The sequence below is a fragment of the Crinia signifera genome, chromosome 6 (genome assembly GCF_055691185.1).
Source record: "Crinia signifera chromosome 6, ASM5569118v1, whole genome shotgun sequence".
NCBI classification, from domain to species: domain Eukaryota; kingdom Metazoa; phylum Chordata; class Amphibia; order Anura; family Myobatrachidae; genus Crinia; species Crinia signifera.
Window position 1 is genome coordinate 220,555,527 of NC_139222.1, and position 23,009 is coordinate 220,578,535.

At 41.7% G+C, this 23,009-nt stretch overlaps 1 protein-coding gene and 1 long non-coding RNA gene across 2 annotated transcripts in view; one reads left to right on the forward strand and one right to left on the reverse strand.

The window, feature by feature from the left end:
- LOC146007219 (uncharacterized) overlaps positions 1-15,630 on the forward strand; it is a 48,871-nt gene extending 33,241 nt beyond the window's left edge. Inside the window, exons 13-18 of the mRNA XM_083145571.1 lie at positions 2,534-2,653; positions 7,522-7,698; positions 10,208-10,308; positions 12,112-12,262; positions 14,414-14,577; positions 15,344-15,630. Coding sequence (XP_083001697.1) covers positions 2,534-2,653; positions 7,522-7,698; positions 10,208-10,308; positions 12,112-12,262; positions 14,414-14,577; positions 15,344-15,515 — 885 coding nt within the window. The 3' untranslated portion in view covers positions 15,516-15,630. The remainder of the gene's footprint in view (positions 1-2,533; positions 2,654-7,521; positions 7,699-10,207; positions 10,309-12,111; positions 12,263-14,413; positions 14,578-15,343) is intronic.
- Positions 15,631-20,456: 4,826 nt separating this feature from the next.
- LOC146007220 (uncharacterized) lies at positions 20,457-22,231 on the reverse strand. Its single transcript, XR_014444288.1, has 3 exons — positions 22,125-22,231; positions 21,076-21,180; positions 20,457-20,884 (listed from the first exon to the last, which is right to left on the reverse strand). It is a non-coding gene; the product is annotated as an uncharacterized LOC146007220 (long non-coding RNA).
- Between the last annotated feature and the right edge of the window lie 778 nt (positions 22,232-23,009).

Here is a 23,009-nt window from a genome sequence, read left to right on the forward strand (position 1 = left end):
ATAAGGCCCATTACATGTTATACCACACACCATAATGTCCATTACATATTATGCCAAACACCATAATGTCTATTAAAAATTATGCTACATTAGTGCTGCTTACCTACATGCTCATTGCCAGGTGTTCCATGCTTGTTGCCATGTGGGATTACATGCTCATTGCCAAGGGGGAATACATGCTCGCTGTAACTAGGGGACAGCCGCCGCCGGGCAGAAGTGACACCCGGGCAGAGAGCAGGGGGCTGCCCGGCTGTATTCAGAGCACTGCAGGTCCCGGCTTTTTAACCAACCGGCTATATCTTTGGAACCAACTGACCAATTTACATGAGACTTCATGTCCCGTCAAATTGGGCTATTTGTTTCCAGAGAAATCTGCCCTAAAACAACATGAACAGCCACATTTCAGAAAAGAAAAAATCGGTTTACCCGTAATATCTCTGGAACAAATTAACCCATATGTACCAGCCTGGATTGAAGACCCAGCGATTTTGGTTCAAATGAGATCAACCTCGAGCTTCTGTGATGTCAGAGGGGGAACTGACAGCTGTTGGAACCGGGTGGGGGTCAGAATGAGCGGGTCCCATGTTATCCTATGGGGAAAACATTCTAGCTTTGCCCGGCTGTATCTCCGGTTCCCGGAGGGCTAGCGGTGCGGGGCTGGGCTCATTGGAAAGCCCCTGCCCTCAGCCACAAAATGGCTCTATTTGGAGCTACAGCTCCATAAGGCCCATTGTAAATCCAGCCCTGATTCAGAGGTAGATACATGTACAGTCACATAACATGCCATGAGTCTGGAAAGATACCCCCCAATTACTGCCCAGGAATGCTCAGTACTTTTTCAGGACATTGCTGGTGTTAAGCATCTTAAATCCCAACATCTTTGTGCGTACACACAGACAAACACATACACTGTTGGAGTTTTATGGATATTTGTACACGCGTAGTTGCAAAAATCAGCTACATGAGCATTGGAATTGTGTGCGACTATGAATCTGGCCCTACGTCTGCTAAAAATGTCAAGAACAGAACAATTTGTTACGTCAATCTTATGCATACTTGCCTACTGTCAGGAGACTTACGATTTGGATACATTTCCCTCATCCCTCCCACTACCTAGTGAAGCAGGCAGAATGTAGATATTTTCTAGAGAATTGCTGTGCGGTAAGGAGGGGTGTGGTGTAATGAAGCAAATAAATATAATTTGGCCCCACCCCCTTCTTGCTGGACCACAAATTAGGGATTAGCGTGGGCCAGAATGGGGCGAGACTAAATTTACTCAATCACTACTGTGAGAGCCATTTTTCTTTCTTTTCTTTCTTTTTTTTTTTTGTCATGTTAACAAGGGGTGATTCCTTTAGTTCCCACAGGCATGGTCACACCTCAGCCGCACTGGCTTCATCCTCTGAGGTGATACACAATAGAGCCTTCAAAAATTTCAGTTCCAAGCCTATCTGGATCTTAATCTTTCTTTGACAGTTTTCACTCCTCTATTTGTGCAATATTTAGTAAAACAAGGTCCGTCTGTGATTTCCTGCATAAACCTACCTCTCTGACGATAAGTTTTGGCAGCCTAGTGTCAGCATAATGCTGATGCAAAGACAACTTTTTATTCCTTTCAAGATATGTGTTTGGGTGGGTTTCCCCTGGGTCTCCAGTTGCCTCCCACAATCAAAAATAAACTGGGAGCTTAATTGGCTGCCAACAAAAAAATAATCCCAATGGGTAAGTGTGTGTAAATGGATAGACTAGATGGGCCAAAATGTTCTTACCTGCCTTCAAAAATTCTATGCATGAGCTGGTCGTAGCTGCCCAAAATCCAAATCAGCTGATTTGTAACTGAGCATCTAATGGTGCTCGGATGCATTTTGAACTTTTAGTTCAAAACGCATCGCGTGTAGATCATATCACACCATGTTTATTTTGGATTGCGATGCGCAGGCAATACCTTTTTGTTCTAGATCACATCTAGTTCAAATTGCACACTGTTCTAGTATATCACATTTGATTTGAACTAGATGCGTTCTCGTACAAACCGCACACTGCACATATCGCACCGTGTATGGGCACCTTTAGCCAAAAGGCTGCAAATTTGCAATAAAGTATCTAGCTAGTGTGACATTCATGTAATTGTGTAAGTTACTCATAAGTCTTTCCATCAATGACATTTCTCTGCATTTAATGTACATTTAGAGAAATTCTGGAGGAAAATATCAGTATTCTTATAAAAAGACTACTTGTTAGTGTTCAGATCCCTTACTTGGTGCATTGTAAAGTGGCAAATTTTCCGGAAACCATCGGTTTCCAATATTTAGGTATAAACAATGACCAATTTTAAATACATTTCATTCTTATAAAGTCCATCTTTGCATGTGTCTGGGGAGGAAGAGGGGGCAATTTGGCACAATTCTTTTAACCACATCTTTTGGCTCCACCCCTTGCCCTTACACGTCTGTGGAAAATCCTCTACTTGAAACAAACGCTAAAAGATAAAAATTACATACGTGTATTTACGATTTTGTTTTACAATGGACAGATTATAGACTCTGTATCAGTGAGAATGAGTCTGAACACACGAAGAAAACTATTGCAATTAAGCCATGACAACATCCTGAAAGTAGAAGAAATAATTACGGATTGCTACAAAACAACATTGGTAAGTTATTAAGGGTCAGATTCACACACTTTTCACATTGTTGTATTATTACCTGAACGTATTAAATGACTTTTGGAGCAGCTTCCCTTATAAACTGCTCCAAATTCTTTAACTGCATTTGTTTTAGTTACCAGATTGCATTTCCAATTAATAATGGGAAATGCGATCTAGACAAAATTATAAAAAATGGATGTGATTGGTGCTCTGATGAGGGCTGTTGCATGACGTCCAGTGCAGTAAAGTGATGCTGCAAATGATCACCAGGAGCCCCCTAGGCAGGGGCGGATTGGGATTTTAAACTCAAAGCAGCCCTAATGTAGGTAGGATCTCGTGAGGGGACGTAGTCAGCCAAGGGGGGAGGGGATTCTACCACCTCATGTATCACTCTTCCCTTCCTGGCTGACTACGCCCCCTCACCAGATTTCCCCACCACAGTTATGCTGCAGGCTAGGGTGTATGAAAGATTAGGGTTAGGCTGAGGGAGGGAGGGGGGGTGAATGGATAGAGTTAGGCTATGGGTGAGTGTGTATGGACAGGGTTAGGATACAGGTGTGTCAGTGGCGTAACTAGGTTTTAAGTGCCCCCCCCGCCGTTAAAGGGAGGGCGCCCGTACACCCACCCGCCGCACACCCATCCCGCCGCACCAACCTCCGCCCCGCCGCCCATGCAAAACCCCCCCATCCCCCGCAGTCTTACCTACGTTCAGTACGCGCTGGTCCCGGCTCCCTTCTTCTGCTATGAGGACCAGCTTCAGAGAACTGTCTGCTAAATGGGGGCGGACATTTTGTGGTGGTCCTCATAGCAGAAGAAGGGAGCCGGGACCAGCGCGTACTACAGAAGACAGGTAAAGACTGCGGGGGATTGCGTCGGGGTGTAACTTTAGCACTGCAGCCACCGGCGCCCGCACATGCACAATGCCCCCCCCCCCTGCGGTCGTGGGGGCTGCGGTGCTATAGTTACACCACTGAGGTGTGTGTGTGTGTGTGTGTGTGTGTGTGTTTGTATATGTATATGGACAGGGTTAGGCTATGTGTGTGTGTGTGTGTGTGTGTGTGTGTGTGTATGTGGACAGGGTTAGGCTACGGGTTTGTGTGTGTGTATGGATAGGGTTAGGCTATGTGTGTGTATGTGTATGGATAGGGTTAGGCTATGTGTGTGTATGTTACATAGTTACATAGTTACATAGTAGGTAAGGCTGAAAAAAGACTTGCGTCCATCTAGTTCAACCTGGTATAGATATCCATTGCTGATTTGGTAGGTTCTGGTATTTTACAGACAAATTATATTTCTTATTTGTACCCATGGATGTTTTTCTCCAGTAAATGTTTGTCCAACTTTTCCTTGAACGCATTTAATGAGCCAGCCGTTACCACCTCTCTGGGAAGAGAGTTCCAGAGTTTGACTGTTCTGACCGTAAAGAAATTCTTTCTACTAGCTGAATTAAATCTTTTTTCTTCTAATCTATACTCATGCCCTCGCGTCCTAGATTCCTTTCTAGTAGAAAAGAGGGTACTTGACAGTTCCTTATATTGGCCTTTGATATACTTGTACATGTTGAGCATGTCCCCCCTTAAACGTCTCTTTTCTAATGTAAATAGTCCCAAATTGCTTAATCTCTCCCCGTAGCTTAAATTCTCCATTCCCCTAATAAGCTTTGTTGCTCGCCTTTGGACTTTTTCTAATTCTATGATGTCCTTTTTATAGTGTGGGGCCCAGAACTGTACTCCGTACTCTAGGTGAGGTCTCACCAATGCTTTATATAGTGGCATAATTACCCTTGAGTCCCTAGTTTCCATTCCCCTCTTAATACATGCCAGAATTTTGTTGGCCTTTTTTGTAGCTACATTACAATGGGCACTACATCCTAGTTTGCTGTCTATTTGGACTCCTAGATCCTTTTCAAGTATGGAATTACCCAGTTCCTCTCCGCTAAGGTTGTAACTTGCACACTGGTTGTGTCTCCCAAGGTGCATAACCTTACATTTATCTACATTGAATCTCATCTTCCATTTTTTTGCCCACTCATCTAGAATTGCAAGATCATTTTGAAGCATGGTGACATCTTCTGATGATTTGATGACTTTGCTAAGTTTTGTATCGTCCGCAAAGATGGATACATTGCTGAGTAACCCTATCCCAATATCGTTAATAAAAATGTTAAACAAAATGGGCCCCAAAACCGAACCCTGGAGCACTCCACTTAGTACCGGTATCATATCTGATACGGCACCATTCACAACCACTCTTTGTTCTCTATTACATAGCCAATTCCCTACCCATCTGCAGATATTTTCACCCAATCCTAGGTTCTCCATTTTATTAATCAATCTCTTGTGTGGGACAGTATCAAATGCTTTAGCGAAATCTAGGAAAATCACATCTACAGCATTTCCATTATCGAGGTTTTTACTAACCTCTTCATAGAACCCTAGTAGATTAGTTTGGCATGAACGATTTTTCACGAACCCATGTTGGTTAGCACTGAGTAGACTGTGATGATCTAAATATTTCTGGATACCATCCCTTAAAAATCCTTCAAATAGTTTACCCACAATTGATGTTAAACTAACGGGTCTGTAATTAGCGGGATCTTCCTTTTTTCCTTTTTTGAATATTGGCACTACCTCTGCTATTCTCCAATCTTTTGGTACTATACCTGACGATAGTGACTTGCTAAAGATATAATGTAGGGGGGTAGCTAGTTCATCCCTTAATTCCATTAATACCCTCGGATGAATCCCATCTGGCCCTGGTGATTTATTTGTTTTGAGTTTGCTTAGCCTCAGTATTATTTCCTTCGGCGTGAAATCCACAATGAGATCTGGCTTATTTGTCCCGTTTGTGGTAAATGTTCGTTCCACAGTCTGCTCTCCCTTAGTAAATACTGATGAGAAGAACTCATTTAACAGTTTTGCTTTTCCCTTGTCCTCAGTAACACTTTTTCCACTAGTATCAGTTAGTGGGCCTATGTTTTCCTTAATTAAACGTTTACTATTTATGTATTTAAAAAACTTCTTTGGGTTGGTTTTGCTTTCAGTGGCTATGCACTCTTCATATAATATTTTAGCTGCTTTGATTACCCCTTTACAAGTTTTGTTTGATTCTTTGTATTTTGCGAACGCCTCCTCATTTAAGTTATTTTTATAGAATTTAAAGGCTCTGGTTTTATTGTTGATAGCTGACCTTACTTCTTTGTCCAACCATGGTGGCTTTTTTTTGTTGAATTTACCTTTAGTTACTTTAGGAATGTATTCAATAGTTAGTGAATCAAGCACCTTTTTAGAGTATCCCACATTTCCTCTGCATTTTTTCCCTCCATAACCGTTTTCCACCCAATTCCTGTTAGGGCTTCCCTGAATAATTCAAAGTTCGCTTTTCTGAAGTTTAGTATTTTTGCAGATCCTTTTTGATGTAATTTACTGAAGTTGATTTCCAATGAAACCATATTGTGATCACTGTTCCCTAATTGTTCAATTACTTTTGTGTTTGAAACTAAGTCTGTGTTATTTGTTAAAACTAAGTCCAAGAGTGCCTCATCACGAGTTGGAGTTTCCACCGTTTGTGTAATAAACTGGTCTTTAAGTAAGCTTAAGAACCCATTGCTTCTTGCGGATTTACCTGTTTCGTTTTCCCAATCAATGTCGGGTAAATTAAAATCCCCCATAATTAATACCTGACCCTGATTTGATGCTTGTTTGATTTGGTTTAAAAGAAGAGACTCTTCCCTTTCGTTTATATTTGGTGGTCTATAGCATACCCCTATTATAAATTTGTTTTTTGGTTTTTTATTATTGTCGGTTATCTCTGCCCACACTGTCTCTGAGTTGTCGTCTTCCAGGTCTGTGCTCATATTTTTCTCACATGATGTTAAGTTATTATTTACATATAGGCACACACCCCCGCCCCTTCTATTTTCCCTGTCTTTCCTGTAGAGTGTATATCCCTCCATGTTTAATGCCCAGTCATGCGACTCATTACACCATGTTTCTGTAATACCAATAATGTCGTAGTCGTCCCTACTGATCACCGTTTCTAGCTCCCCGATTTTACTCACTAAGCTTCTTGCATTAGCCAGTAAGCATTTTAATTTATGTTTATTTTTAGATATGGCTCTAATATTGTGATTAGTTTCACCCCAGGACCCATTTGAATTCTTTACTAGCTTCCTCTTTTCCCTCTCCCCTTCAATGGATAGGGTTAGGCTATGTGTGTGTATGTGTATGGATAGGGTTAGGCTATGTCTGTGTGTATGTGTATGGATAGGGTTAGGCTATGTGTGTGTGTGTGTGTGTGTGTGTGTGTGTGTGTGTGTGTATGTGTATGGATGGGGTTAGGCTACAAGTGTGTGTGTGTGTGTGTGTGTGTATGGATAGGGTTAGGCTACAGGTGTGTTTATATGGATAAGGTTAGGCTTCATTGGGGTGTGGAGCACCTATCACTGGGTGTATGAGTAGCGGTGTGGGGGGTTAGTCACAATTTGGAGGGTTGCTCAATGGCAGCAGTAGTGACGTTGATGTCTGGGGCACATGCGCAGCACATAATCAGAGTATTTTTCATGTAACATACCCCTATAAAGCTGCGGAGTCAGTCACAGAGCTTTCTCGAAAGCTGTGTCCTTGAATGGGATAAATAATACATCCATGCAATATAATTGATTATTGCATTGCGGATTGTACTGATTCGATGAAATCCACATGTTCAGATGCGAATGGTGATAAATTGACCACTATGTCCTTCAGTAGTTTTAAAATATCCTCCCGGAAGATACAGTTCATGAACATTTTTTGAACATATGTTGCTTAAGATAACTATTTCTAAGTAGCCGTTTTTTCCATTAATTGTTTATATCTGTCCTTTTTGTTATACAGATATCAAACACATCTGATGGAAACATTTGTGCTTTGAATAAGATTGCTGAAGACACAGATAAATACCTATTATTTTCCTACATGGAACAGATCACGTGCGCTTTGCAATATCTACATGACCACAACATTCTCCACTGTGACATGAGATGTAGTTCCATTTATGTCTATCCACAAAAGGTAAATGCAGTTTGTTATGTTATCATGTCTTCACTGATTTCAGTTAGGATTTCAAATTGATCTGTCAAATGTGTAATATTGAAACTTTATTAAATGCAGGAATGTGCAGTCAGGGGAGGCAGTAATATAATAAAATAATACAAAGAAAATAGATATTCTGTGTCATAAGTATGTGCTTTATATTATTATAAGCATTTTTACCCCATTTAAAAAAAATGGTTCAGAGGCACCAAGAGCGGTGACTCTCACTGTCTATATTATAGTAACAGAAAAGGGGGTGGGCAGTGGGCGGCTGAGCACTGTGCTGTAAAAGTCCATTCAAAAAAGGTCTATAAGTGGCACCTATAGCGCGCAGGGATCCTGGCAATGGGGTCCATATATTGATGGGGAGGCAGTGGAGTCCGTTCGGTGAATGGGCAGTGTGCAGCGGGGTCCCTGCGGCGGATGGGAAGTCAGCAGCGGGGTCCCTGCATTGGATGGGAACAAGTAGCGCTACTAGTTCCCATTCGCCGTAGGGACCCCGCCGCACACTGCCCATTCACCAAGCAGACCCTGCTGCCTGCCCAGATCCCCACATGCTGGCAAGTACCAGGGGAGTGGGGAGGGGGTTTGAGCTCTAGCAAGTACCAGGGGAGGGGGGGGGGGGCGCTGGCCAGGTATCAGGAAATGGGTGAAAACGGGTTCAATGTGAAAGGTACAGAAACAGTAATTAACCAGTAATATACAGTTACAACATGCAATGTGAAAGGGATTTCACTTGCTTTAAGTAAGGTTTCAAAAACCGGGTCAAAGCAGGTTTTGCAGTGTGAAAGCAGCATTGGTGTATTGCACTCAGATATGCAGTGTCTTATATTACCTGCTGAGATGCATAAAGTAATTTGAGTTTAATCAATATTTGCAGACTCCAGTGAATAACACCACTGTACCATTTATTGAAGATATCTCCTACTGAAAATCAATCATTTGAATCTTTAACCCTAACATAAGGGAAATAGGGGAATTATCAATTAAGTAAATATCCCCCTAATACAGGTTCCAAGGTGTCTCTTAAGGTGCGTACACACAGGCGTTTATCGCTGGCAATATGGTCGCTGAGCGACCATATTGCCAGCGATTGGAGTGTGCACCGGCAATAAATTGCAGGGTGCGCGCTCCCGTTTTTAGCCCCCTTATGATCGCTGATTCCGTCGACGGCTCCCCCAGCAGAGGTTCCCTTTCATCAGCGACCACCTCTGGTTGCTGATGAAAAGGAGACACTGAGCAATGTATTGCTCAGCAATATATCGCCCCTGTGTGTACACAGCTTTTGTTTCTAGAAAAGCATGTCTTCCTATGCATCATGATAAAGACACATCATAATTATATAATAAGAATCAGGTAAACTGATATCCAGGGGATCTGATATTGAGGAATATAAAATGGTACTTACATCGTGCTATTGGAGCCAAATCTGCTAAGCATATATATCCCTTGGTTGCGTAAGGAGTAATCGGAATATCAGTTAAATGAACAGTAGCTCACAGATTGTCATCTTAGATAACTAAGTGGAACCAGGGCAAGCAGCCAGAGAAATATCCAATTTCTGCAAACATGTACATAATAGTTACAGTACAACAGGGAGATACTATCTGGGCATTAAACCAAGAAGTGCTGACCACCTCGAATGATCTCAATCTGAGATTATTATTCTTTGACCGTAACAATACACATACTACACACACTATATACACTGTATCGCTGTTACTACTACACACCAGTTATGTTTTTAGAGGAGCACAAGCTGTGCAACCGCATGGTGTGCCGATGCACGGCTCGTCTGCTGGCAGGGGGTGTGTGTGTGTGTCTCACATTTTTACCTGTTTGCACTGGGAGTCAAATAGTCTACAAACAGCACTGAGTGGTGGAACAATGGGCAGACCCGTGGCAGCTTCGTGGACCCAGTGCCAACGGAGTCTGCGGGGAGTGCTGGATCGGGTTGTTTCTGTGCTGTCAGGGCAGAAACAACTCAAGTTCAGCACTTCATACAGAGCTTGTTGGCGCTGGCTCCACCAAGCCAGTGCCTCACCAACCATTAACCTTGCCAAACACCACTGCTTAAATGGAATGCAGCAAAGTATTAGAAACATACAAGGAGATTTATCAAAACTTGCAGATAAAGTGCTAACCAGTCAGTTCCTAACTGACATATTAGAGGCTGTGGTTTAAAAAGGGCAGATAGGATCTGACTGGCTAGTGCTTTCTTTCAATCTACTTTATCTCTCTCTAAGCTTTGATACACATGCCACTTTGTCTTTCTCCAAGTTCTGATAAATCTCCCCCACATACTATAAATGTCAATCTCTGATTTTGAAAGATAGAAAGTGTGGCTTCTGAATGTGTGGGCTGAAATCAAGGAAGTGGCACACCCACCACCCACAGAGTGCCCACTTCACCTTCACTTTTCTTAATGTGAAATTGTAAAAGTATAAATAAATAAAGATATATTGTTGTTTTGTTGTGTATATTTTAGGGCACGGTGAAACTTGGAAATTTCGGAAGAGCGGTTTCCTTGGAAGGTAGACAGGAATTCCCATATGTGTTCAAAATGATGCCGGCTGATGCAGAGAAATGGTACAGCAATCATCTATACTACTAAGCATGTGGAAAGTAGAATGGCTTGAAATGGACTAAAACATTTTTTGTAGCTACAGTAAAGTCATTAAAATTCATACATTTATGTTTATTGGAGATCCAATGCTTCTCATCATCGTTGGCTGAGAACGTGGTGAAGAGTTTCATTATTTTCTCTCAAGCACAGTGGAACAGAGCTTAGCTCAGTCCTGCCCATTTCTGCAATTGGATTACTAGTTAGCTCTACCTCCATTCAACCCTGCCCCCTTCCCAAACTGACCCATTGTCTACAAGAGTAATTCCCATGTACGGTTTTATGCCAGTGATGTAAAGTACCGATGACACCATTGATGGTGACTACTTCAATGACCATTCCTATTCCCATGGCAGCACTCAAAGGGGAGAAATCAAGCCAGGAGGCCACAGGCCATTGGGAAGGGAGCCTGGTCCCTGGATAGTAGTAAGTAGGTTTTAGGAAAAAAATTATTTGCTAAATAAATAAATTGCTACAAGCAGCCCTCTTAGCCATCGGTCCAGTTAAAGATATCCTGGTAAACTCTATAGCTATTCCACACTTACAAAGGGGGCCTGATTTTTTTTTATTTTTTTAAACAAATGCAAGTAAGGCATAACTGTATATCTGCAGATCTGTGGGCTATGCAGGTTAGCACAAAAGTCAGTCCGATCTCCATTTTCAGCTAAATGGATGTAAATGAGCATTCACACTCATGATAAGCTTGATGTGAATGTGACCTGGGTCTGGAGAAATATTTGCTGCTATTCTGGGTATATGAAGGGTATATGAAGGGTATATAAGGGTAGTGCTGATGCAGATCTGTGCTGATAATTCTGCCAGCTTTTCACACAAGTGCAGAGGAATATGGGCGGTCACATAGAGGTGTGTGCCTCTGAATACATGTGGAACTGTGTGCTACTCCATAATCAGGCCATATCAGACAAACAGAGCTTACGGTTTACAGATACTTGACATTTTATGCCTCCAACTTAAATGTCATTGCATTATATCAGGAGTGGCCAAACCAGTGCTTGTGATCTACCAACAATCCACTTTCCCAAATCACCTAGCTGGTGCACAGCTGTAGTCATTACCAGTGGTTTAGCTAGGTGCCACGGCGCCCAGAGCAAGGGCAAGGGCATGTTTCGCGACCCTCCCATGGTGCGAGAGAAGATGGACTACTTCACCCCTGCTGTGTTCCTTTAAACAGCGCTCCAGCTGGGAAGCGCTGGGTGTGCTGCGCTGCTCTGACAGACACTAGAGGTCATACGAACCTCTAGTGTCTGTCTCCTGCAAGGCGGTGGCCATCTCTGAAGTGGCTACCACAGACAGAGACTACGGAACCAGCTCCACGCCGCAGTCTGGGGAGAAGGGAGCTGGTGATCATCTGGTGAGCGCACGCATATATCCACAGGACACACTGGACCACCAGGGCCCTTCTTGAAGTTTGAGGAGGCCCGAGAGACTCAGTAACAGAGTGGCCCGGAGGGCATATGGCACTCTGCCCCCCGGCCCAGCCCGCCACTGGGGGGCACCCTGCAGACTGTTGGTGCCTAGAGCACAAGCTCCGCCGGTGCCACCCTAGCTACGCCTCTGGTCATTACTAACTGATACATTTTCAAACCTGTTGCATTCATTCCTACTATAGATCCACAAGTTGCCTGAAACACATGTACTGTTGGTACTGTAGATCGGCCACCCCTGCATTAGATCATCTGTTTAAAAACATCTACAATTAGCTGTTTAAAAAAGGAAATGTTAAAATGCTGAATGTTTTGTATGCACAGGTCTGCACCAGAAGTCAGAGCTAATGGACTGTACTCAAAAGCTTCTGATGTTTTCAGCCTGGCAGCCGTATTTTGGGAATGGATAATTACAAAGGAAAATGCAGTTTACCAAAATGATCCATTGAGGCCATTTCGAGACTGCAGTCATATGGTAATACCCAGTATATCAACAATGTTATGGTGTCATTATAATACATAAAAAAAGAAAACTACTGGACATGCATCAAAGTCATATTATAGTCATTGTTCATTAGCTTAGCCTATACTCTACAATTATCATATATTTCATATTTATAGTTTTAGATGTTTCAATTCTGTCCAAGTTTATGCTACAATTCCATTATACATTATATTAATCATACTTTTATCTTCAGAGTCTTCTGGGGCTGGCTTATACATGAAGCCCCCTTTTGGTTATTTGTTTAGATGAGCTGAAAGTTATAAGCCAAGTAGGTCACATTACAAGATGAACGCAACTTGCGCACAATGAGTTTTTGCACTTTTTCTGCTCGCATACAGTTTTTAACTTATGGGGCGAAGGGAGGTGGGCTCCGGTGGAACGTGAGCTCCAGAAGCCAACAAGGTCTGCTGACACACCGTTGGCCCCCTCACCTCCCTCCTTCACTGGCCTAGAGAACAGGACACTCCTGGGAGAAGCTGGTCGGTGGAGCCAGCGCCGCAGGGGGCAGAGCCTTTTTATAGAATCTGGAAAAATGGCCACTACCTTAGAGGAGACAGATGCTAGAGAATCAGCATCGGGCAGGCTGGAGAGTTCATTCCCACTGAAATCAATGGGCGGTCTCTGATTGGCTGAGAGAGCCATCTGCTGTGGTTCTTAGACAATCAGCGGTTAGAATATATCAGGAAAGGGTTTCATTGGCTATAGTGAATAGATGTGTTTTAAGAGCGCTCTAAATCAGATTATGGGAAAGGCTGGTTATGCATGGAATGGCATTCCATAAGTGGGGAGCAACACAGCAGAAGTGGTCCATACAGGCCAATCCTGTGGCTGCCATTATCGATTCTATATCAACGGCCACCGGGACCCCGCAGGGTGGCAGTATTGGCTGGCAGGGAGGGGCAGCACGGTGGGGGGAGTGTGGGTCAAGCTGCATTGAGCAGAGTGGCCCTCATTCCTAAATACTAGAAATAGACTGTGCTGCACAGTCTATTTATACATTTTGATTCAATGCCAAAGGGCAATCGGGATCAGGTACTACATAGCACAGAGCTATTTTTAACTACAGTATATAGTCCAAATGGATAGTGCAAATCGCACCGTGTCTACACAGCATTAATTTACGTGAATCGTCTGAATTAGGAGCCCATTTATCAATAAGTTTTAGCTATTTAATTTTCTCCCTTAAAATACTGTAAAAGGGGCTCCAGCTAATCAGCTCCCAGCTGTCGTTTTTCAAACACACAACAGATCGAAGCTGTTTGGCTCACTTACAGAAGTAAAAGTGCAAGCAGACCAAAATACTGTATGGTACAGCATGCAGGCACTTTAATCCAATGGTAAATGCAAAAAATATTGATTGGTCAGTATGTGTGAAAGCTGTTTTGATTGGTTAGTATTATTTATTTGTTTATTTATTTACAGTTTCTTATATAGCGCAGCAGATTCCGTTGCACTTTACAATAGTAGACAGTGATAAAACAAACTGGGTAACAACTGTTAGCAAAGTAACCTGAGCGCAGCTGACACTCCGATTCGGGTTTTTGCTGTTGCAGTGGTGTTCACAGCAGGGAATCTGGCACTGGTTTTGTGCTCACAGTCTGTGATGTCTGAGTGGGGCGTGGCAGCACCTGCTATATAAACCTTCCTCTCAGGCTAGGCAGGTGCTGCAGAATCCTAGTTAGATAGCCAGTCAGCCTTGTCCTGTGCCTAGTTAGTTTCTAGCAATTGTATTGTATGTTGAATACAGTAATATAGGTCTTGGAGTTTATAATTTATATTATACAATCATTTATATAGTAAAAAGAACACATACTAAAAATCATTTACTCCAGCCGTCTAATCAATGGATATAAAATCTCAATCTTAGTTACCGGATCCTATTCACAACATACATATAATTGTAACCAGTCCACCAATATCATATTACTCATTACCCCATTTGCTCCCAGCCTTCTAAGAAGCAATTCAATAATTAAAAAATATTCTAATCTCAGTTAAAGAGTATAAATAAATATGTTATGCAAATCTGTGATTTTACAAATCAAGATATTGTGGAATGTATATGTCTATAACCATCTACCGGTATATAAGACAATAATGTGTGCTTTTATCATATTCCAGGAAGAATGTGCTAATTATGCCAACGTAAAAACATGGGACGATGATATTGATAATCTACTGAGGTGTATGCAGAAGTGCTGGAACCCCAATCCCACAAAGAGACCTACGCCCAATGCGATCATAGATATCATTAAACAAATACAGACAGAAAATGGACAATACTGGTAATTTGATTTTTATTTATACCTTTTCCATATTCACTACAACTTCTATTGTCTTTTCCCATTTCATAGTACAGGTACTGCTAATGTAAAACTACAGTATCTCCCATTTAATTGAAGTTCTTCTAAAAATCAGAAGCACTAAACGCCTTTTAACACCATAATCCCGTGTCCAGCTCGATTCAATGAACACAGGTTTCGAGCCGTGTCACAGCGTCTTGAAACCCATTCGTACTACAGTGATCCTGGTTGGATTACCATGCCACTGGACAAACACAAAGCCGCAACCTGGGTCAACCCTGCAAGGTTATTGTTGTGGTGTTAAAGTGGTATTAGAGATTAAAGGGGTGCAGCTACTGCGGCAACTGCACTTTTGGGTTGTAAGTGTTGTATAGCCACATAAGTTTTACCATCCTTCTATCCAAGGTTTTTTAAGCTCAGGCCTCGATAAGCGTGTTTCTATCACACACTTGTGAAAGGGTAAGGCTTACATACAGACTGCACACACTGGAAAAAAACATTTAATGTGAGGGAGTTGCGAATGGATTTGCAGCTGTGGAACGATCAGCAATATTTTCACAAGCCAATCACAGACTTGCACAGGGCTGGTTTCTTCTCTGCAGCGGTCAGGTCAGGTTGGTTGTACCTTTCAAATGATTGCTGTTTTTAAAAAACAGACATACTCACTGGAAATTCCGGGCAGTCTGCTATTACATGAGTCCCTGTATGTTTATCAACACTAAACCGACACTGTTGTATTCTTGTTTAGGTTGGTAGCTGGAGATACAGTTTCTGAGGACTCTGAAGGTGGAGAAGAGGAGGTCTATGAACAAATCATTGAAAAATCCCCTCCAGATGTTATCTATGTATGGGGGAAAGTAGTTAAGGAATTCAAAACGACCCCACCTCATTTATTGATGTCTGAGAAAGTTGACGATTAATTGAAGAGCAAAACTAGAAGTAATACAAGTATTCTTTTATAGATCTTAAATAAACTGGTACTGGTATTATTTATAATCTTATTTTGAACCCAGTACCTGTTTTTTTCAGCTAATCATGGACAATTTACTACACAAAATCCATATTAGTAGCCTAAAGGTGCTTTGCACTTTTTGTATTAGATCGCATCGCATCAAGTACAAAAAGAATGCTATGTGCTACAGCACCGTGCTTTTCGTACTTGATACTATGCAATCTAGTGCTAAAAGCACAGGCTGCACAGTGTGCCGTGCGATGGGATGTACACGGGAGCGTGCATCTTATCGCATGGGCACCTTAACACTGAAACTACATTTAAAATCCTTGTTAAAATTAACACTGGGAGGTGAATTTTACATTTCTAAAGAACAAAAGTGTTCTAGATACTTGAACAAAAGGAAATATTGTGTACTGCACTTTAATACATTAATTTATATATATATATATATTATATACAAGCAAGTTAAACATTCTCAGCCTACTAAGCCTAGATTACGAAACATAGACCACTGTATGCAAACTTCACAATGGAATTTTAAAGAAATATTCTTCATCAAAATCCATTACAGTACCATTAAACGGTTTGCAAGTTATGACTAAAACATTTACTAAAATGAGACTTAAATGAAAACTGGGACCACTGACTAAATATTGACTGTAAAAGGGGGTAAAAAGGGACAATAAAATGTGATCTTGCTCAGTTGTTTTACTGCTCTTACCCCAGGATGTTTTCTGTCTTGAACATCTGAGGGAACTTTCAGGTGGCAGCACCAGCATATTGCAGAGTCAGCCTTACTCACACTCCAAATCCCACCGTGTCTCCACCGGCAGACAAAGAGAGTTGTCTAAATGGCCAGGACAGTAGTGTCTTATTCACCACTCTGCATGAATGTTGTGATAATGGACCTCTACAATTTGTAAACCCTCCTAGGACGAATTCTCTCTTTGGGGGAGATGTATGAAATCTTTGAGAGAGGTAATAGTGGCAAAGTTGCCCATAGTAACCAATTAGCTTCATGTGCTAGATAAATGATTGCTAGATAGCTAGATTGCTAGATAGCTTCATGTGCTAGATAAAGAATGTGCTAGATAAATGATTACAGATGTGTCCTACTACATTGGCTCCCATTAGGATGAATGCACCCACTGGCTCCCACTGAAGTCAATGCATAGCAGGAGCATATCCACTGCTGTGCTGCATGTCACTGTATATGCACATTGTGGCATCTATAGAAGTTGATTGGTGTCTCGCTCTCTTTCTCAAAGGATTGATACATCTGTCCCTTATGCCAGAGATTCTCGCTGACTATGTACTTGGTATACTGCCTGTACGTGACCTGCCTATATGAGAACTCTATCTCCCCTCTGTCTGTATATTTTGCCGTAAGTCCTCTCCTGCTTCTCTTCAGCAAGGCAGCACGCTGCTCTCTACTTTTATGCAGTAATCCCCTTCTCATACTCCTAAAGTCAACTCCGTAGCTACACTTACCAACAACCCATTTTATTACATGTGCAAATTAGGCAATTATTGTAATAGTTCCATGGTTCCATATGTGCAAGAGGTTGAAGCCGCCTGTACACGCGTCGCCAACTTAATTAATGTAATGCTGAGATGCTGATGGGTATTACTGTATCATGGGGGGAGGGCTGGAAAATATTACTGTATAATGGATTGGATGAGAGATGTTACTGGAATGTGGAGGGGCTCGGTGCCTGATTTCCCATCTGCTGGGGGAGGCAGTTATTTTTGCATGGCCACTACTGCCATGGTAGCACTTTCTCTACACCTGGAGGGCGGCAGCCTTTAAGCTCTTTTGCATGGCCGCCGCCTTCCCCGTGGCTTTCACAGCGTCTTCTATCTTCACCTGGTTGGTGGCATTCTCATAAATAATTGCTGAAGTTGCTCCAGCTTACCCTTTTTTGGTGTGCCAGGCCTTGTGACACTTTGCAGTTTCTTATGTATTCGTAACAATATGATGTAACACAGTGCACCAGGAGACTATGCTGATTAATTTGATATATGACACTTGTATATCTGTGTGTGACTCAGGACTGATTTAGAGATGGTCTCTAATGCACCAGAAAGTGATGTTTTCTTTGCAAAGCAAGTGACGCATATGCAGCCTGTATGCAAGAACAGGAAATATCAACTACTCGAATATGGCTATTGCTACGCAGACTGGCTGCAGCAGTAACAACGGCGGCTCCATGTTTTTGCATGCTAGCGCTTGCTGCTGGTGTCACATATATATATCATGTTAACACCCCCAAATAGTCACTTCCTGTCAATCACTTTATGAAACCATCTTTAATGTGTGCGGGCACACAGCAGCACCTTGATGTATGTGCAATGCGATCGCAGCTCCTGTACAAATTGCCGATAATCACTCATTTCCGTGGAACATCAGCTTTACGTCAATCTCTGAATCAGGCACTGAGTGTGAATCTGTAGACAAAGTACTATGATGCAGAGGCCACCGCTTCTTTCCAATACAAGTTAAGTTCTGCTCCACGTAGACTTAGTCACACACAACATAAAAATGTCATATATCACATTAATCATTAGTCATTAACTCCCCCCCTAATAAAAAATGAAGTTGAGGTCACCTAAAGGTTAAGAAGGGGGAGACTAGCTGGGCCAAGTGGTTCTTATCTGCAGTCAAAATCTATGTTTCTATGCTACATAATTCTCTGAATGGTCTGAATATAATATAGAGAGTATTAACCAGGATAGTCAGAGGGTGATAGGTTAGCACAAATATGTAAATGTGAAAACAAATAAAGATAAATACAGTCTATGGTTCCAAAGAATATTCTAATCTGTAAACTTTATGCTCAGATTTATATATAAATAGATATTTTTACTGAGATATTTATTTTGATGATCTTTTCAGACGCTTTATCTTTTTACATACATAATTACAGAAGAATACATTGATACATTATTGTAAATTACTGTTAAATTTACAGTTTAATTGCACAATCTTTAAATTACTGTATATACTCGAGTATAAGTCGATCCGAATATAAGCCGAGGCACCTAATTTTACCCCAAAAACCTGGGAAAAATCATTGACCCGAGTATAAGCCTAGGGTGGGAAATGCAACAGCCAAATGACAACTTCAAATCCTGCCGCCATGAATTAGAATAAAATCACTGCAATCTGGGTAACTGGAAACACCAGTACTTCTGTCAGGTGAAGGCCCCCATGCATCAGTGATATACTGGGGGCAATGGGCTAATGCTAGCTAGAAAGTACAGTATAATGACAGGAGCACTCTCTGTCTTCAGAACACACAGAGAGGCAACCTGACTGGCAAGCCCCTTGTGACAAGATTCTGACAGTCATGTTGCCTCTCTGTGTGTTCTGAAGACAGATAGTGCTCCTGTCATTAATAAAATGTATACAAAGAGCACAGCAGCCAAACCAGCAACACCTGGTTTACCCAAACTTTCCCCGAAGTGAGGCAGTAATGACTGTAAGATGAGGAGGCTTACCAAGGTGATATAGGGCAACAGCTGAGTATAACAGCAGTAGCTGTGACAAGTAGGCTCCTCAGAATCTCATAGGGCATCACATACTGTATGCCTCCTGATGGCAGCAGGGCATTCAAGGTGCCTCCAGACCCCAGGGTCTAAGCACACCAGCAGCCTGTGTGTAAAGGTTGTGCACGCCACCTCCAATATGGCCGACGCTTCTGGGAAAAGGGAGACCTGGAGATATAAACTCCAGTCTACCCGCTAGTGGCACCGATGTGGGGCAGAAGGAGTCACCTATGGAGTGGACGGGGGATCAGCTTACCCCTCACAGCAGGTCCCGGCTGTTAGGAAGCTCCATATTGCCGCGCACGGCCGCGGACCACCATACGGAGCTCTGGAGGCAAATGCAGGGCACTCGAGTCCCCGGCTCTGCAGAACGGGGAGGCCGCAACATGCACGGACAAGTCACGTCATCCCCCGGCTCTGCGGCTGATACCCCCTTGAACCGGACAGCTGGAACAGCTGGTATGCAGCAGCCGGGGGCTAGATGAGGGTGGATGTGCTGGGGAAATGGTTCAAGAACAGAAGCTCTGCTGAGTGACTCGAGTATAAGCCGAGGAGGGATTTTTCAGCATAAAAAATGTGCTGAAAAACTCGACTTATACTTGAGTATATACGGTATAATTAATGACCGATGAGCTGCTTAACAAAGGAGTGATTTCCTTAGCTTAAAAGCGGCTCTATGTTTAATTGGACCACTGCAAAGTGAGGTGAAGGTGCAGTAATATTTTGGGTACTTATGTATTATCTGGGCTCCCATGTTAAATGCGCCCCATTTTTTCATACCCCTACTATACTATGGAGTTGATTTTACATAGTGTGGCAAACGCAGCGAGCCACCGTGCCCGAAGCGTGGCGAGGGGACGCGGTCTCATAAGAAAAACGGGAGCCCAGATATTACATAAGTACCATATTTTGAAATGTGGGAAAGCTAATCGATGTCTGATTGTTCTTGTTTTTACCTGGGGGTGGGGGGCAATTCAGCTATTAGTTGCTATTAGTTTTGTTTCTATAAATTGTAATTTAATATTACAATGGGGGCTGAGTCTTAGTGACCTATGTCTGATATCATCTCCTTATGTAATAATGTACCTACAAGATTTTTGCTCTTGTATTTATATCTTGTCTTATATACTATTCAAAATGTTGGTTATTTATTTTTCTTACAAAAGGAATGCAAACAATTGTTGATTTACAATTATACTTTATTGTAATACTCATTGCTTCAATAAAACATTTTTTTGAAAAAAAATAAGAGTTGCTGATCATTTAAATATTTATTTACAGTACTGTAGGTCAAATGTTCCTAACGTATCTCTTCAATAAATGACCATAACTTGATTTACAGTATATATTTATTTTTTCTGTGGCACTCTCCATATTGGTACACATTCTGTATTCATCGACATGAAGGCGAACACTGGTTTGCGAGTTCCTTAACAGAGATACTGGCAATGCATTGAAATCTTGTCTTTGACTATCTGGTGGAAGTAAAGGATGCTTGCTCTCAGGACGTACCTCACACCACCACATGCCATGAGTTTGAGGGTAGCTCTTAATTGGGAAAAAAGTTCACATTTTGAAATTGATAATCACCTTATTGAGGAAGTCCGGGTAGAAGAAAATGATTTATCTTTCAGGTTATTGTCAGCTAAATGTTTTCAGAACAGTGTCATATTCAGGTTCATTTTTATTAGAGATACCAACGTCATTATATGTATTTGACTCTCCGGAAGTATTGATCACGGTTTCATAAAATGGCGTGTCTACTGCTGCCCCTCCGAAATTACTCTGTAATAGGAAAAGAGAGGAAATCTATAATAGATAACTATTATTTTCAATATATTTTACCTCTCTTTTGCGTGCTGTTTATTTCTCGTTAATATATTATGCTGCTGTTATTGAACAGCCCCCATCCTGATTTTATTTGTTACTAATATTACTAATTATCTATTTGTTTACATGAATTGTAAGAGGATTACCAGGTTTTTCTTCCGCTTCCTGCAAAGATGTGCAACAGCTATGGTCATTGCAACTATTAGCGCTATAGCACATGGAATTCCAACAGAGAGACCAATTATCAATCCCTAACAGGATGAAAAAGAAGAAAATATAGTTAACAAATGAAAAACCTCAGAAAAATAACAAAACAATAACATGTACAAGAAATAGTCTCTGCAATAGTAAACTCCACCATTACATTTAAAGATATCCCTGCTTGACCACAGGTGACTTAATCAGTACAAAGGTCAATTTGATTGAGCCATCTGATCTAACACATGGCTATCTTTAAAACCTGATAAATAATTATTTACTTTTATGTAAAATTCATAGATTTTATAATTTATTCAAATTATTTCTGGAGCCATGTTAGACTGTGTAAACACATTTTGGAATAGGTAATGGTCTTAGGGGCGGATTTATCACAATCTGCATGCCAAATGGGGATGTGATAACGTCACCACAATCTGCACTGTGATAATCGATTACATCGCATGGATGTACCAATTATCGCATGCCGGGATGGAGCGTGTGAGACTGTCCTGAGGAAGTGGATACGGACCACGAAACGTTGACTGACCTTTGAATTAAATGTGAGTGAAGTTTTTCACGGTTTTTCACCTTCATCTAAAAGTCTCCTGAGTGCCTTCTTTCTGTGGGACTGTGCATTTAAGGGGTTATTACCCTTGTGAATGGCACCGGGAGCAAGGAGAATGGATCAGACACCGAGTGCCGGGGAATAGATGGATATATATATCTATATATAGATTTTATTTGGGCCTTTGGTTTGACAGTAAATAGCATTTTTAGAATGAATGAATTAGTAAAATTGTCTCTGGATTTACCCAGCATGATCACTGTGTACCAAAGGCCATATTTTAAAAATCCACAGGTAACCCGGAAAATCTGTACTGTGTGGGGTCCTGATGACTGAGATTGAGTACCTGTGTATTACAGGATATTGTTTATTGCTCAATTGCAGGTTTTCATCTGAAAACTAATTTTACAGAGAAAGAAAAACAAATCATACCAATCTTGACGTATCAGTGCTTACAGGGATTGTATTAGTGCCTCCAAGGGTGGTATCAGTGACTCTAGGGGTGGTATCAGGTAATCCAGGGGTGGTATCAGTGCCTCCATCACTCTGTGGGGTAAAAAAAAACACAACGGATTTAATCAAGACAATATACAGTGTGCACACAAGTGCATTCACTGCTTGCTAGGAAGTACTGGTACAGAATCAATAAGCTGCGTCCTACAGTATATCTGCAATATTGGACTGGTCCGGCAGCCTTATGTATGGTTGGTGTAATGGTTAGCACATTTTATTGGAGGGTGCACCGTCAAAGGGGCATGCCTACCACCCCTATTGGGTCGGTCTAGCAACGCCCATTGGGTGTGTCTAATGGTGTGTACACACAGAGAGATTCCTTTGCTATTCCAGTGCTATGCAATCCTTGCTAACTCGTGCTATTTACATACAATTCATACTATCTACATTCAATCTGCACTATACAGTCATTGCTGAACTGTTTAATTGGCTTTTCAATTTCAACTTAACGGGAGCGCGCATCAGCATCGAATCGGGATAGAAAGCTTGAAATCATGTTCTATCTCCATTCGATGTCTATGCGATCCTGATTCAACTTTGAATAAATATTCAAAATCGAATGTCAAATTGTTTTGTGCCGTGTGTAAACAGCATATAAGGCGTGTCTACCATCATCTACAATATAAACCGTCTCACAGCCACCCCATAATCTCCGGCCTATTTCAGTATTAATCTTCTAATTACCCTGTGTAACAGTACATGCAAATACAGTCATAAACATATATGGATGATGAAGGTATGTAGTGATATGGATGATGCAGGTATGTAGTGATATGGATGATGCAGGTACGTAGTGATATGGAT